Below are 15324 nucleotides of genomic sequence, written 5' to 3' on the forward strand. Positions count from 1 at the left end.
TGGCACTCAGACATGCCTATGCCTTTACATATTATATACGATTGCTTCATGCTGCAGTGGCAGAGCCAAGTAGAGGTGTCAGAGACCATATGGCCTCCAAAGTAAAAAAAAAATGTTTATTATCTAGCACTTTACTGAAAACAGTGGCCATCCCTTGCCCAAGACTAGCCTCCTAAGTGTTCATATATCTTGATTCAGTTGAATATCTAGCCCCAAGTCCTCCCTTTCATAATCTTCATATCATTCTTTCCCTACCCATTTTCCACCTTTGACCTTTCATAAAAGGGCTCCCAGGCAGACAGCAGAACAGACAGTAGTAAGTGAAGCTTTTCAGTTTGTCTGTGAACATCACTGTGGCTGCAGAGAAGAAAGCTGTGTGGGCACAGAGGGACTCCCCCTGTCATCACGGACAGGGTCAGGGGTTATTAACTTAGGGAATACAACTCCAGATGGAGGAAAAACCAACTTTGTCTAGGTTCCACAAAGGTAAGAGCTAAATGACCCGGTTAGGGTAGCAGTGGCCAGCTGACAGCTGTCCTGGACACCAATCTGTCAGAGGCACTAGAGCATCACTGAGTGTGTATGTATCAAGATCAAGATAGGAGCAGTCGGCCACAAACTACTCCTAAATGGAAGAAATGTTTCCATAACCTACAGGAGAGAGAGTAAATAATGAGATTCAATAACAACTGGTAATTATCCAATTTTTTTTTTTTTTTTTTTTTTTTGGTAGCAGGGATTAAATCCAGGGGCACTCAACCATTGAGCCTATTTATTTATTTATTTATTTATCTTTTTTTTTTTTTTTTTTGAGGTAGGATCTCACTAAGTTGCTTAGGACCTCACTAAGTTGCTGAGCCTGGCTTTGAACTTGAGATCCTCCTGCCTCAGCCCCCCGAATCACAGGGATTACAGGCCTCTGCCACCGCACCTGGCTATCAAACTGATTTTTAAGTACTGGTCAATGGTAAGGTTTTATTCTGTTAAAAGGTGTGTGTCAGGCCCAATTAACTTGCCTCTTTTCCTTCTCACCCCACACACAGGACACAGCCTCTCCAATGAATAAACATGGAACAAATATTTAAGGACACAGGTTTGAAGAGGCACTTAATTGTTAACTTAGCCATGTGTCTCTACCAGACCCCTATTTATAACTCTACATTGTGGACTTAGTCCAATACAGTTAAAAATATCATGAGAAGGAAAGTGTGAGAGCAACTCTGCCACAACACCTCAACACAACAGGCCCAGGGCTGGCTGGCCATCTGGCTGGCAAACCTCGAGTTCCCATCCTGTCTTCCAGGTCCTCGGAGGAAGCTGCATGTTCAGTTCAAGAGGGCAATCTTTCTAGGTACATTTTTTCATATACAAACAGAATTTACAGGTTAAAATGTTTCTCTGACTTGAGAGAACCCAATCTGAGAAATCTTCATACTGTATAATTGCAAATACATGACATTTTTTCAACAAAAATCTGTCTGGGACTGAGCTCCTGCCCTAGGCCCCAACAGACCAGACCAGACCAGACCAGACCAAAATGGCATCACTCATGTGAAATGCCATATAATCAAACAAACTTTAAGGAAGCAGGTAGATCCCCAAACAGACCAGGTTTTTCTAAAAACAGGGTATTCCGGTTCATGGAATTTAGCGTAATAAAGAAGTCCTCTCTGCTTTAACTCTTAAAAGAAAAGGAACCCAACATGTTTTTTTTTCTATTATCTGTTTGCCTGTTGCCATCTTAAAACCTCCTACTGTTCCGCCAATGAGTGGGAGGTCTCATTCCTTTTTAGAGAATGGAGGTGGTTCTGGTTCATAAATTGTGAATAAAAGCTCACTGAACCTTTAAATTTGTTGTCATAATTTTGTCTTTTAACACAGAAAAGGCAAAACTACAAGAGACGGTAAAAGGATCAGTGGCTGCCAAGGGTTGAAAGGGAAGGAGGGATGAATAGTTGGAACACAGAGGATGTTTAAGCAGTGAAACTATTCTGTGTCGTTCTATAGTGGTGTATATGTGCCATTATACATTTGTCCTAATCCACTGACTGTACAACCAAAAGTGAGCCCAGATGCAAAGGGTGGACCTTGGGTGATAATGACATTTCAGTGTTGGTGCATTGACTGTAACAAATGCACCACTTTGTATCATTCTGGTGGGGAATGTCCATAGGAGGGAAGCTGTGCTGGTGTGGGACAGGGAACACTCTGTACTTTCCATTCAATTTTGCTCATGATCTATAACTGCTCTATAAAAGATAGCCTATTACAAATTTTGTTCTTACTAAGCAAAAATACCATATAAAACAATTTCAGAGGCTTACATTTATAATAACTACTCCAAATGTTAATCAACCAACTTAATTTAGTTCCAGATTGATCCAACCCCCTAGAATCATATTAAAATTCTGAGTCCTATTTAAAGCAAACAGCAGCTCAGTGTTAACTTTTAATACTGAGGACCCAGGTATATCACCGAGCTATTAAGCAAACCCATGAACCCTAAGATCAATAACAGTATTATTGCTGACCATGTACTGTATATCACCCTCCAAACAGACACTCATATATTCTTATCTTCATAATAAACACATACGGTAAATATCATTTTACAGAGGAAGAAACTAAAGCTCCAAAAGCTGAAGTGTCTTTCTTGAGGTCCGGTGACCAAGCAAAAAGAAACCAGCTTAGTCTAACACCATTTCTTTGGACTAGATTATATGCTTCATGTCACATTTATTTACACTCTTATGTCAGATGACATCTGCAACATTCATAATCATAGCTAAAAGTTATTGCCTGTGACCCTACTAGGTAGGTACAATTATCATTCCCATATACTCACAAAGAATTCAAGGCTCAAAGGCAAGCAGCAATTAAATTATGGAGCACTGACTCAGACCTAAGAAATCTGTCTCAGAGTCCACACACGTAATCATTACCTAGTAGAGCCATTAGTGTCATAAACACCATCAGTACTTACAATGTCAATGCTATTTATAAAGCACGAACCATGAGATAAATATGGCATGTGTGTGCCTGAGCTGGTTATTTATAATTGATATTTACCCAACTTACAACATATCAACAAACCAGGTACCATCAGATCAACTAAATGATAGCATTAGTCTTATTTTCTCAGTAAGCTTCTGGCCTCCATTTATTATAGATATATAGACTGGTTATAGATGTACAGACTACTTAACCAGGTATAGATATTCCTCTCAAATTCTGCTTTCTCCCAAAGTCTGACATACATTCACATATATCTAGCTCAAATAAAGAAAGAATTTATAACCATTCCATCTTCTGGGATAATTTGACAAAAATAATAAGCAAATAAATGTTAAGAAAACAAGCAAAACTAAGCAATGTATTGATTAAGATACACAGATATTTGGTAAAACCTTAATTTGTAAAAAGTAAGGAAATAATAATTCAGAATAGTAATATATAGCTTGGATATTTTTAACCCCCTCCCATTATACTGGGGATTGAATGCTCTACCACTGAGCTATATTACATCCCCAAGTTTTTTTGTTTGTTTGTTTTTTTACTTTGAGACAGGGTTTTGCTAAGTTGCTGAGGGTCTCATTAAGTTGCTCAGGCTAGCCTTGAATTTGTGATCCTCCTGCCTCAGCCTCCCAAATTGCTGGGAATACAGGCATGCACTATTGTGTCTGGCTTAGCTTTGATCTTAAAAGCCCCCAAAATGTCCATATGGTATAAAAGCTTGGTCCACAGCATGGCACTATTGGAAGGTGGTGGACCCTTTAAGAGGGAGCCTAGTGGGAAGTCTTCTGGTCATTGTGGGTGTGCCCTTGAAGGAGATGGAAGGGCACTCAGCTGCTTCTGTCCTTCCTCTTTTTGGCTTCTCAGGCATGAGGTGAGTTGATGTGCATGTCACCATGCACTGTCACCATGATGTGCACCACAGGCCCAAAACAACAGGACCAATTGTTCATGAACTGACGTCTGCAAAACTGAAAGCCCAAACAAACCTTTTTTCTTTATAAGTTGATTAACCCAGGATTTTTTACAGTGATGAAAAGCTGACTAACACAGTGGATACCTTTGAGAGAGCAGGCAATGAGACTGGGGAGAGGCAAATAACTGCAATGGTATCAGTGATATGCAGGCTTGTAAGTTGGATAGTAGGTACATACTATTCATATCATAAACTCATGGCTGGAGATATAATTCAGAAGTACAGTGCTTGTCTAACATGTGCAAGACCCTTGTTCAATCCCCAGTACTGCAACAAAAAAAAAAAGGAAAAAAGGATAAACCTGTGTGCTATAAATTTCCATGAACTACTTAAGTACTATTATAATAAAAAATAAAGAAAGAAAATGCTAGGGTTGGAATTGTAGCTCAATGGTAGAGTGCTTACCTAGCATTCATGAAGCCCTAGGTGCATTCCACAGCATCACAAAAAAAAAAAAAAAAAAAAAAAAAAAGGGAGAGAGAGAGAGAGAGAAAGGAAGGAGGAGATAAACTCTCCAAATATTGGTTATTGTTAGATACGATCTTCAACTATGATTCTTACTTCAAAAGGTGCGTAGGTACAGCCCACCAATTAGTCGAAACATTTTGTTCAGCCTGAACATTATTCTTTTTCTAAAATCCTTATCTTCATAAATACTGCTTCCATCTAACACCACTCTGGGTACAAAGTAATTGCAATTTAAGGGAGCTCCTTATTTTTCTGACCAGAGAGACTACAATGTAACAAGGAAAAATAAGACAATTTGCTAAGTCCACTGCTAAGTGCCAAGCATCATGAAAGGGACCTTAAAGAGACACAGGTAACTTGATCCCCTCACTACAGCTAACAGCAAGTTCCCAGAAGCTAGAACTCACCAAAGTCTAGAAATAAATGTCGGGAAGGATTCTTTTTTTTAAAATTGGGAATTTTTATTAGATATTTGATATACTTTTTAAAAATTAATTAATTTTTTATTTATTTTACAGGTAAATGGATGGACTTGAAGAACATCATCCTAAGTAAGGTAAGCCAATCCCAAAAACCAAAGGCCAAATGTTTTCTCTGATAAGTAAAAGGGGCGTGGGGCGGAAAGGGAAGAATGGAGGAACTGGATTGGGCAGAGGGTAGGGAAGGAAGGGGAGGGGTTGGGGTAGGGGAAAGATGGTGGAAGGATTCTTAACCAATAGGAGGGTAAGAACAGGAGACCATACTTGCTCAGGGAGTAAGTTGGACAGTTGAAGAGTTCCACAGAGATGGCTGCTGCCTCTGAAATGAAGAGGTGATGGGTGGAAGAGGCAGTGAGTTGGTCATTTTTTAATGCATTTGTGCTCCAACTCAACCCTGGTACTTGTGGACCTTGTGAAGCTCATAAAGCACCTGTGTACCTCCATTTTCTCAGATCCTGAATGGAAGTAGTAACTGTACCTACATTTCTCACAGATCACTACAAATATGATAAGAGATAATTTTGAAAAGTGCTTAGAACCATTCTTGGCTCCTAGTGAGCACTCAATAATGAGAGCTGTCGTTTCTATTGTATGTACTGATCTGAAATGATTTCTAAGATTTATCAAATCAAAAGTCAGTATAAAATACAGATATGCAATGCCATCATTTGTGGAGGGAAACAGATGAGTCTACAGATGATATATGTCATATGTTTATCCAGAAGAATACATAAGATACTGATTATTTCTCTGGAAGGAACTGATGAATTAGAAGGCAGTGATAGAAGTCTTGCTTTCATTAAATATCTTACTTTTAAGAGTTTTTACCATTTATATGCTCTATAAATGCTCTTTTTATTTCAAAAAGTCATTAAAATTAACTGACTTATTTTTTGGAAAAAAACAATGTTAAGGTGATAGCAGTAGAAATGACTAGGATAAAATGGTTATAAAATGTTGTAGGTGGTAAGGTGATGTAGGTGGGACCACAAAATCTAGTACCTGATAATATGAGAAGAAATAAAAATAAAAATAAATGGCACCAAGATTCTGGGTCTAGTTCACTAAGAAAATACTCATGCTTTTATTAGAGATAGGTACAGTAAGAGAAATTTAAGATTGAGATCACTTCACTTCACTTCTGTCTTCCCAGAAACTGATATTATGAATTTATAACTATTTCTGTTTAAATTTAGCATAATATTGCATGCAGTCATTAGCTAATTTATCTCCACAATGTCACACATGGTTTAAGCAGTCAAACTTTTAGAAGAAAACATATGAATCATTAAATGAGTCCTTTTCTTAAACAATTTTGAGATCATTTCCCATCATAAAATGATCAAAGAGATTCAGATATATGGAGTTTCATATACCATGAAGACATTCAGGTGAAAATGGAGCAGAATTTCTCATTGGAAACCAGGAGAGAAGAGTGACAGAAGCAATATGTGGATTAATCCTTAGGTAATAGTTGCATTTAAAAATTTTAGCAAATGGGATGCTTTAGGTGGCAAATTTTGAACAATAGTATATTGTGTTTTGTCACAATTTTCATTTGGGCATTTTAAAATTAAAACAATAATTGTTTTCATAGCTAACTATTTACTTTTTTGCATTTAATTTTTTATTTGATCTTTTTGGATATACATGACAGTAGAGTATATTTAAATTATTCTAATTAGGATCCCATTCTTTGTTTTTGTTTTGTTGTTTTTTGGTACTGGGGATTGAACTCAGGGGTACTCAACCACTGAACCACATCCCTAGCCCTATTTTGCATTTTATTTAGAGACAGGGTCTCACTAAGTTGCTTAGCACTTCACTTTTGCTGAGGCTGGCTTTGAACTCACAATGCTCCTGCTTCAGCCTCCGGAGTCACTGGGATTACAGGTGTGTGCCACCATGCCCAGCTAGGATCCCATTCTTGTGATTGTACGTGTGGAGTTTCATTGTTGGTGTATTCATATATGAACATAGGAAAATTATGTCCAGTTCATCCTATTGTCTTTCCTATTCCCATCCCTCCTCCCTTTCCTTCATTCCCCTTTGTCAAATCCACTGAACTTCTATTCTTCTTTGGCCCCCCGCCTTACTGGGTGGCTATTTACTCTTTCTGCTAATAGGCACCATGATAGGTGAAAAGATATATGGGTTTCAATCACTGCTCCATCATTTATTAAATGGATGATCTTGGGCAATAACTTCTCTTGTGAGGCTTTGTGTATCCTTCCCACAGGGTTATTGTGGAAATTACAAGAACAATTGTACTGAAAGAGCCCAGAAAAGTGTATCAAACATGTAAAACATCAAATAAATATTATATGAAAATGAATTTTGTAGCCTATGTTGATTATATACACTTACATATGATAAAGACCAACAAGTACCCCACCTAAAAATTCTACCTTAGATGGTCCTTTGATTCTCAGTGTTGGGTCAAATTAAGTCAATCTTCCCGTTGCCCAAACATACCCTGTGTGGCATCAAATGTGGAAGTATGTGACAAGGTTTAAGAATCAGATTTTTTTTTAAAATACATTTTTAAAATAAAAAATGAGGGCTTAGAGACCTCATAATTCTGTCTTCCCAGAAACTGATATTATGAATTTACAACTATTTCTGTCTAAATTTAGCATAATATTGCATGCAGTCATTAGCTAATTTATCTCCACAATGTCACACATGTTTAAGCAGTCAAACTTTTAGAAGAAAACATATGGATCATTAAATGAGTCCTTTTCCTAAACAATTTTGAGACCATTTCCCATCATAAAATGATCAAGTAAACACATCCCATTTGTAGTGCCTAAGACCTATGTGGATGATTAGTCTCATATCTAGGAAAGTATCTTCTGTTTTCAGAATGAATTTATGTTTAGTCATTTTGGACCATAATTATGAGCCTTCCTACTATGAAACATATCAAAATATCCCGTAGGTGAAAATGGTATTGTAATTATGTTTTTTAATAAGAAAGTCCTTACCTTTAAAAAGCCAAGCCAAAATATTTGTGGATGGAATAACATGTCTGAAAGTGCTTCAAAATAATAAGTAGTAGTGTAGTGGGTGGGGGAAGAAACAAAATTAGCCATAAATTGATAATTGTTGAAGCCAGGTAACAGATAAAGGGAAGTTCACTTTGCTATTTCTATTTTAGTATCTCTTTGAAATTTACTGTAAGTTTAAAAAATATTCACATGGAATGCCAGGTTCAGTGATGCACACCTGTAATCCTAATGGCTTGGGAAGCTGAGACAAGGAGGATTGTGAGTTCAAAGCCAGCCTCAGCAATAGCAAGGTGCTTGGCAACTCAATGAGCTCCTGCCCATAAATAAAATACAAAATAGGGCTGGGGTGTGGCTCAGTGATTGAGTGCCCCTGAGTTCAATCCCCAGTATAAAAAAAAAAAAGTGCACTTTGTAATTTGTTGCACTTCCTTCAAATATAATTAATATAATTAATTTAAACATATATATGTGCACATATACCTATATGCGCATACGTATATATATTCACATGGAAATTGCTTCTTTGCAACTTAAAAAAATATAAAAATGTACATTATCCCACTCTTATGTACATGTTATTAGAATGTATTTATGAATGATAACCTGCAGATTAAGGCCTTTCAGCAGAATGATTAAAACTATGTTAATCACATGTGTTGCTCCTATGATATGATATTATGGCTTATATTTTATATATTTGCCTGTTTAAAAATGTCCTTCTTTAGTCATTTTACCAAATTACATGAGAATAATATATGGTAATAGTAAACTTTAGAGAAAAAATATCTGGTACCCACCCCTTTTAACATGTGTATACTTATAAATTTATGATATATTTTCTTGTATTTTTTTAAATGTATATTTTGAGGAAGGTACATCTTTATAATGGGGCCCAGGTGGTTACTGAAAACTCTTTTGGATTTATATTTATAAACACAGACACAGAAAGATATTCATCATATATTTTAAATGAAAAAAAACAGCTTACAAAACCATCTAAGACAATTGCTTCATTTTTCTATTATTGTATATACTTACAGAATATCTAGAAAGATAAACTGTAAACATTTTATAGTAATTATTTTTGTTTTACAGTGTGCTTTTCTTTTTTTTTTTCTTCTTTATATTTTCCTTTTTTTTTTTTTTTGTACTGGGAATTAAATCCAGGGGCACTTAATCACTGAGGCACATTCCCAGCTCTTTTTATCTTTTTATTTTGAGACAGGGTCTCAATTGCTAGGGTCTTACTAAGTTGCTGAAGCTGTCTTTGAACATGTGATCCTTCTGCACCATCCAATCAAGCCACTGGGAACAACATTAATTTTTTGCATAGTAAAGATTAAACATTTATAATTCTTTTTGAAAGATTAAAAGAGAAGGAATAAGAAAATTATATCAGTGTATGAGAATATGGTACATAATAAAATTAACACTTTAGTGAATAAAAGAGAAATTGTTCAAATCATGGGATATGAACAACTTATTAACCATCTAAAAATCAATATATCAGATTTTTATATATAGAAGAGGAACCATACAAATAAGCATACTATCTTTTATGGTTTGTATGTGATTTGTTTTCCAAAGGTTCCTGTGTGTAAGTTTGGATGTTGGGAGGTGGTGGGTCCTTTAAGAGATGGGGCCTGGTGGGAGGTTCTTATTGGCCCCTGCACTTATGCTCTCCCCCCTCACACAGGCTGCCCTGTGATGCCATCTGCAGTGATGTAACATAGCCAACAGGACTTCTACAGAGCTAGCAAATGCTGTTTGGACTTCAGCCTCCAAAACTAAATAAACACTATCTTTTCTGTATTAAGTGCCCAGTCTCAGTTCTTCATTATAATAATGGAAAATTGACTAATACACTGACCAAAGTAACAATCAAAAAAGAATAAACTTAAAATATTTCTGTAGGGCTGGGGCTGTAGTTCAGTGGCAGAGTGCTTGCCTAGCCCATGTGAGGAACTAGGTTCAATCCTTAGAGCACCGCATAAAATAAACAAATAAAATAAAAGCATTATATACAACTACAAAAAATTTTTAAAATATATCTATATAAAACTTTAAAACAGCTACATGAAAAATATATCATTAATAAATGGGAAATCTTTGAAAATACATAACATGTAAAAAGATCTTAAAGTTTGTATTTAAAAAGATGATAAATAAAGAATATGAATAACCCCCAAATGACTAGCAAACATAGTTAATAAACACATCAAAAGTATTTAACCTCACTAAAAGGTAAATTGGGTTTTGTTGTTGTTCTAATTAATTACACGTGATAGTAGAATGCATCTTGACACACCATATATAAACGGAGTTATCACTTCTCATTCTTCTGGTTGTACATGATGTGGAGTTACACTGGTCATGTAATCATGTATGCACATAGGTTAATGTCCCATTCATTCTACAATCATTCTTACCAACCATACTCCCTCCCCTCCTTTCACTCCCCTGGGCGTAAACCAAAGTACCTAATCCAAAGTACCTCTTCCCTAGCCCCACCCCTTTATTGTGAATTGGCATTCACACATCAGAGAAAACAGGTAAACTGGGTTTTGTTGCTACTGTTTCTTTTAACTAATATTCAAAGCTAGCTCCTAAAGTAAGCAATCTGATAAAATGATTATGGGAGTGTACAATTACTATAGTTTTATGATGAACAACTTAGAATTGCATAGAAAAACTTTAAAACTGCATTTTCTTTGAATTAGCTATTCTTTTTCTAAATATTTGTCTAAGAAAATAAGGATATACTCTAAAATGTAGCTTAAAGGATAGTTCCCTATAAACAGAAAAAGATGGAGTCAGCTCTAATCATCCAATAATAAGTGATGGATTACAGATGAAGGTAAATGTGTACAGTGGAAGAAAAGAGTCATTAAGCATGGTTTGTAAAAATATGCTTACTAAATATAAGAGTATCACAAAATACTAAATATAAAAAGTTGTTAAACCATATGTTTAAATATTTATAAATGTGTAGGTATAGAAAAGTTCTGAATAGATATATTATCTTTTTTAAGCAATTCTCTCTCTCTCTCTCTCTCTCTCTCTCTCTCTCTCTCTCTCTGTTTTGATGCCTTTATTTATATGCAGTGCTGAGAATCGAACCCAGTGCTTCACACATACTAAGCAAGTGCTCTACCACTGAGCCACAAACTCAGCCCAACACTAATATTTATTAATTCAGATTATGAATTTATTATCTCCAATTGACACTGAATAACTTGGACATAATATCTTTTTAAATTTTAATAGTGGTTATCTCTGGAAGTCAGGTTTACAACTTTTCTTATTATTATTTATATCTTCCAGTTTGGGCACCCTAAAAATACCTTTTAAAAAAAGAATATTTTCAAAATTTATACAAATGAGAAATTGCACAGGAAAGCTGAGAACATTCCTAACAAAAGAGTCCCCTTATCTATGCATTTCTCATATTATATAGCAATTTGTTTAAGTTTCTGCCTCACTAAATTCTCACAAAATAGAAACTCGAGTCTTATTCATTTCCTTGCTATTTCTAATGCCTATTATTGCATGACATAATAGGCCAAATAAATAATAGGGAGTGCAATCTCTCCAAGATACCTGTTGGGCTCAGAAAACCATACGCCAAAATAGAACTAAGGTCTATCTGACCTTTAACACCTACTCTCACCCCTCAAACCTCAACTCTCCCCCCATCTCTCCTCCTCTTTGCCTCCCAAAGTGCAGGAAGGGGCTTTTTCTAAAGTTCCCCTGTGCCATCCTTAAATAACAGGGGATAGTAAAACACCATGTCACTGACTGGCCCTTTCTATTCCTAAATATCTAGCCAAGTCAAGGAAACTAAGACAGAGAATCTGAAAGAAATGTCCAGATACATATTATCTATTTTTTTTTATAGTGCTAGGGATTGAATCCAGGGCCTGGTGCATGTGAGGCAAGCCCTCTTCCACTGAGTCCCATCCCCAGATAACACATTTTCTTGAAGGACACTGACTCTCATGGGAATTAGGACAAAGTTAATGTTATCTGTAGAGAGCTGCCTTCTTGAAGGCACACCAAGTTCCTTGGGATGTTGCTAATACAATAGGACAAAGCAAGCTAAGGTGATGCTTCTTCTGTAACCTAAACTATAAAACTCTCTTCCTGCAATAATGGAACAGATCAGAGCATTGTGGAGAGGGAAGAGCTTGTCCAGGAAGCTGGCCCTGGATGAAGCATCCTGAGGTATAGAGGCATGCTGCTTTCTAGGGAGGTATAGGAGGCACTGCATGAAGCAGAGGTATACCTGTCTAGCCCATTGCAACTGGAATTCCTGGTGAAACACCTGTCTATCCTATTGCCACTGGTGAACATCTGGCTGTCCAGCCTGTCACCACTGGACTTCCCTTATAAACATTTCTCAATAAACACTATATGTCATATCCCACCTCCAGGTGTCCTCCTTGGTTTCTTGGCTTCTATCCCACTTGCCTAGCTGGTGGTAAACATTACATTTCCCTATCTACCTAAAAGCTGGATCCCCCAAAAGAAAGAAAAAAAGGCTAGAATTGACACCATATTCAAAGCCCAAGCAAACTTCCCACTGGACTACTGTTTGTTATTTGGGCCTATTCATCTTCCCTAAAATCATTTACTCTTTCTTTAAAATGGCCTTACATCCTTCACTTCCCTCTCCCCTGTGAAGTGGGTATTTAAGCTTCAACCATCTGACCCTCCTTTGAATTTCCTATTTTGTATGGTTCCTTTATTCTTGCATTTTCAAATTCATATGCCTTTTCTCCTATTAATCTGCCCATTGTCAATCTACTTTGTACAATCAAATTATTGAATCCCCAGGGAGTGGAAAGAAAGTTCCTTTTATACCTCCACACCTAAGGTTGAGCTTTTATCAGGAAACCCAAACAATCACCTATGAAACAGGCCAAGTTGGTCACAATGCCTCTCAGTAATGAAAATTTCATTTAGCCAGCAGCTTAGATTAAAAAAAAAAAAATCCTGAACTTTTCCTTGACTCCTCTTTTCTCTCTCTTCTTACATCCAATCCATCAACAAACCCAAGTGAGCAATTCCTGTCTGTTCTACAGTCAAGTTAGGCTCTCTAATTTTCCACTGGTTTAAGTCTACTACTAAAACAAAGCAAACAGAGACCCTGCAGACAAACATAGGCATTCTCAAAGCAGGTATAATTAAGCCATAGGTACCAAGGCCAGCTATGGTCCATGTCACAGTACTTTATTAACTAAAAATAAAGTACTTACACTGGAGAATGATTTCCCTAAGAACATTCTGGACAGTCTCATTATTACAACATTCACTTCTTTTCTGAAATACACCTGAAGCAGGTGAGTACTAACAAGTACCAGATCATACATTTTACCCTGTCATTGAAGTAAACTTATAATGATACTATACTCCTAATGACCCGAAAAGGCATGATTTAAAAAAAAAAAAAAAAAACACCTTGGTAAGCAAAATAGAGTATAGAATCTGGACTATGAAGTTGGGTCCAACTTGAATTAGAATTCCATTTCTGTCAACTTCATTGCTGTGTGATCCTGGGCCTGTCCTCTAATTTCTTCTAAGATAGGTAACTCCATATCATCCATAAAACCCAGGTAAGAACACCTACTTACTAAAGTTGTTCTAAGGATTAGAACGTGGGTGGCAACTATAATAGCATCAAGTACATGGTGCCCTGAGCAAAGACAAGATGTGAGAAAACAGTAAGAAGCAATTGAACAACAAGCTGTGGAAGATGATTATCTGTTTGCAAACCCAGATGCCCAGGCTGCCAAATAGAAAACATCTCTCCAAGGAGTCTAACAGAGTTAGCTGGAGAATCTATTATGCGATGGGGACCTACACACGTGCAGCACACATGCACGCACACATACACCCCATATGCCTGCCACATTCCCTCAAAGAACAGTGTCATCTTAAAATTTACTTTAGGCTTTAAGGCTAGGGGTGTAGCTCAGCTGGAGAGTGCATCCTTAGCATGTGCAAGGGCTCCAGTATCACCAGTCCCCATCCAAAATATTTAGAATTTACACCAGCACTGACAAACCCAGTTTTATTTTTGTAGGTCTCATTCTCCTCAACCTATGCGTTGTTATCAATCCCAAATCTGACTTTCTGTAGCCTAAAAGCAAAAATGAAAACCTGAGACATGACTTGATAAACTCTTAGTTAACTAAAGGCTATTGTCCCCTGCAGCACCCAGGTAGTTTGAATAGTCATCTCCCACCTTAAGCTTGTCAGTGACAGGTCCTTTGTATAGCGCTTCTGTCGAGACTATGGCAATAAGTAAACCTCGAATAGAAATATTGTTTTCTCAATCTAAACTTCATCTTTCCTGAGTTACTCATCTCCCAGCTTGGGTCAGTCAGTCTCCATCTAGACTGCACCCCACTGCCCGGGTATCCCCGACCCGCGTCCCGCCTCCCAGACCACAAGATGCAAAGAGGAAGTTATGTGCCAAACCGACGAGAACGGCCAGGCTCGGGGGCTGCAGGCGTTCCGGGCCCCTCGAACCACTCGGGGAAGGCGGGCGCAGGTTCCGCACACTGTACCTGGATAAAGCCCTGCTGGAACAAGGTGCTGTGCACGCAGCCGGGGACCGTCCCCAACAGATCCAGCGAGCCGTTCCCGTTGCGGATCCTCCAGCTTCCTCCTAAGCTGTAGCTGAGCGCCCCGGAAGTAGAGCCCGCCCCGCACAGCGCGAGCAGCAGGAGCAGGTGGAGGCGCATCTCGGCTGCTGCAGCCCCCGGACCGTGAAGGTCGGATTCTTAGCTTCAGGGAAGCCGCGGCGAAGCCACCCGTCAGTCTTGCTGAAATACCCAGGCTTTAGCCGTCCCACCCCGGGGCCCCGGCCCCGCCCCCAGGGCCCCCGGCCCCGCCCCGCTCCCTGGGCCCCAGGCCCCGCCCCCAGGAGCTGGCCCCGCCCCAGGTCAGCGGGGCGCTCTGTGCCTCAGGCCAGGGACGCAGAGGCCCGGACCGCTGAGCCGAAACCCAGGCTTCGTAGGAGCGGGAACTTTGGCCTTCGTTAACGGTTCTACACAGGGGGATCTCTGCGGCTTGCGTCCTCCTTTAGAGTTTCTTCCCGCTTCCCCGGTATGTGTGGCGGAAGGCAAGAATGTTGTACGATAATTGAGACACACATATCCCTGGGAACAAAGTGGCCCAAAGTCTATGGGAGGTCAGGGATGGGCAATATGTGGAGACCGCATGTAGAGAGGAGCCTCACATCTACAAAAGACAGAAAAAGGAGACTTCCCACCACTTCCTTTCCCCATAATGTGCACAGACCTTTGTCCATGCTTCAGGGGATTGTCTGGCAGTAGACAATCCCACCTCCTGCAGCTTGTCCCTTGGGTCT

At 38.4% G+C, this 15324-nt stretch overlaps 1 protein-coding gene across 1 annotated transcript in view; it reads right to left on the reverse strand.

Moving 5' to 3' along the window:
* Manba (mannosidase beta) overlaps positions 1 to 14772 on the reverse strand; it is a 97682-nt gene extending 82910 nt beyond the window's left edge. The window contains exon 1 of the mRNA XM_026398121.2: positions 14519 to 14772. Coding sequence (XP_026253906.2) covers positions 14519 to 14695 — 177 coding nt within the window. The 5' untranslated portion in view covers positions 14696 to 14772. The remainder of the gene's footprint in view (positions 1 to 14518) is intronic.
* Positions 14773 to 15324: the final 552 nt, after the last annotated feature.

This window comes from Urocitellus parryii, chromosome 10 (genome assembly GCF_045843805.1).
Source record: "Urocitellus parryii isolate mUroPar1 chromosome 10, mUroPar1.hap1, whole genome shotgun sequence".
Taxonomy (NCBI): Eukaryota; Metazoa; Chordata; class Mammalia; order Rodentia; family Sciuridae; genus Urocitellus; species Urocitellus parryii.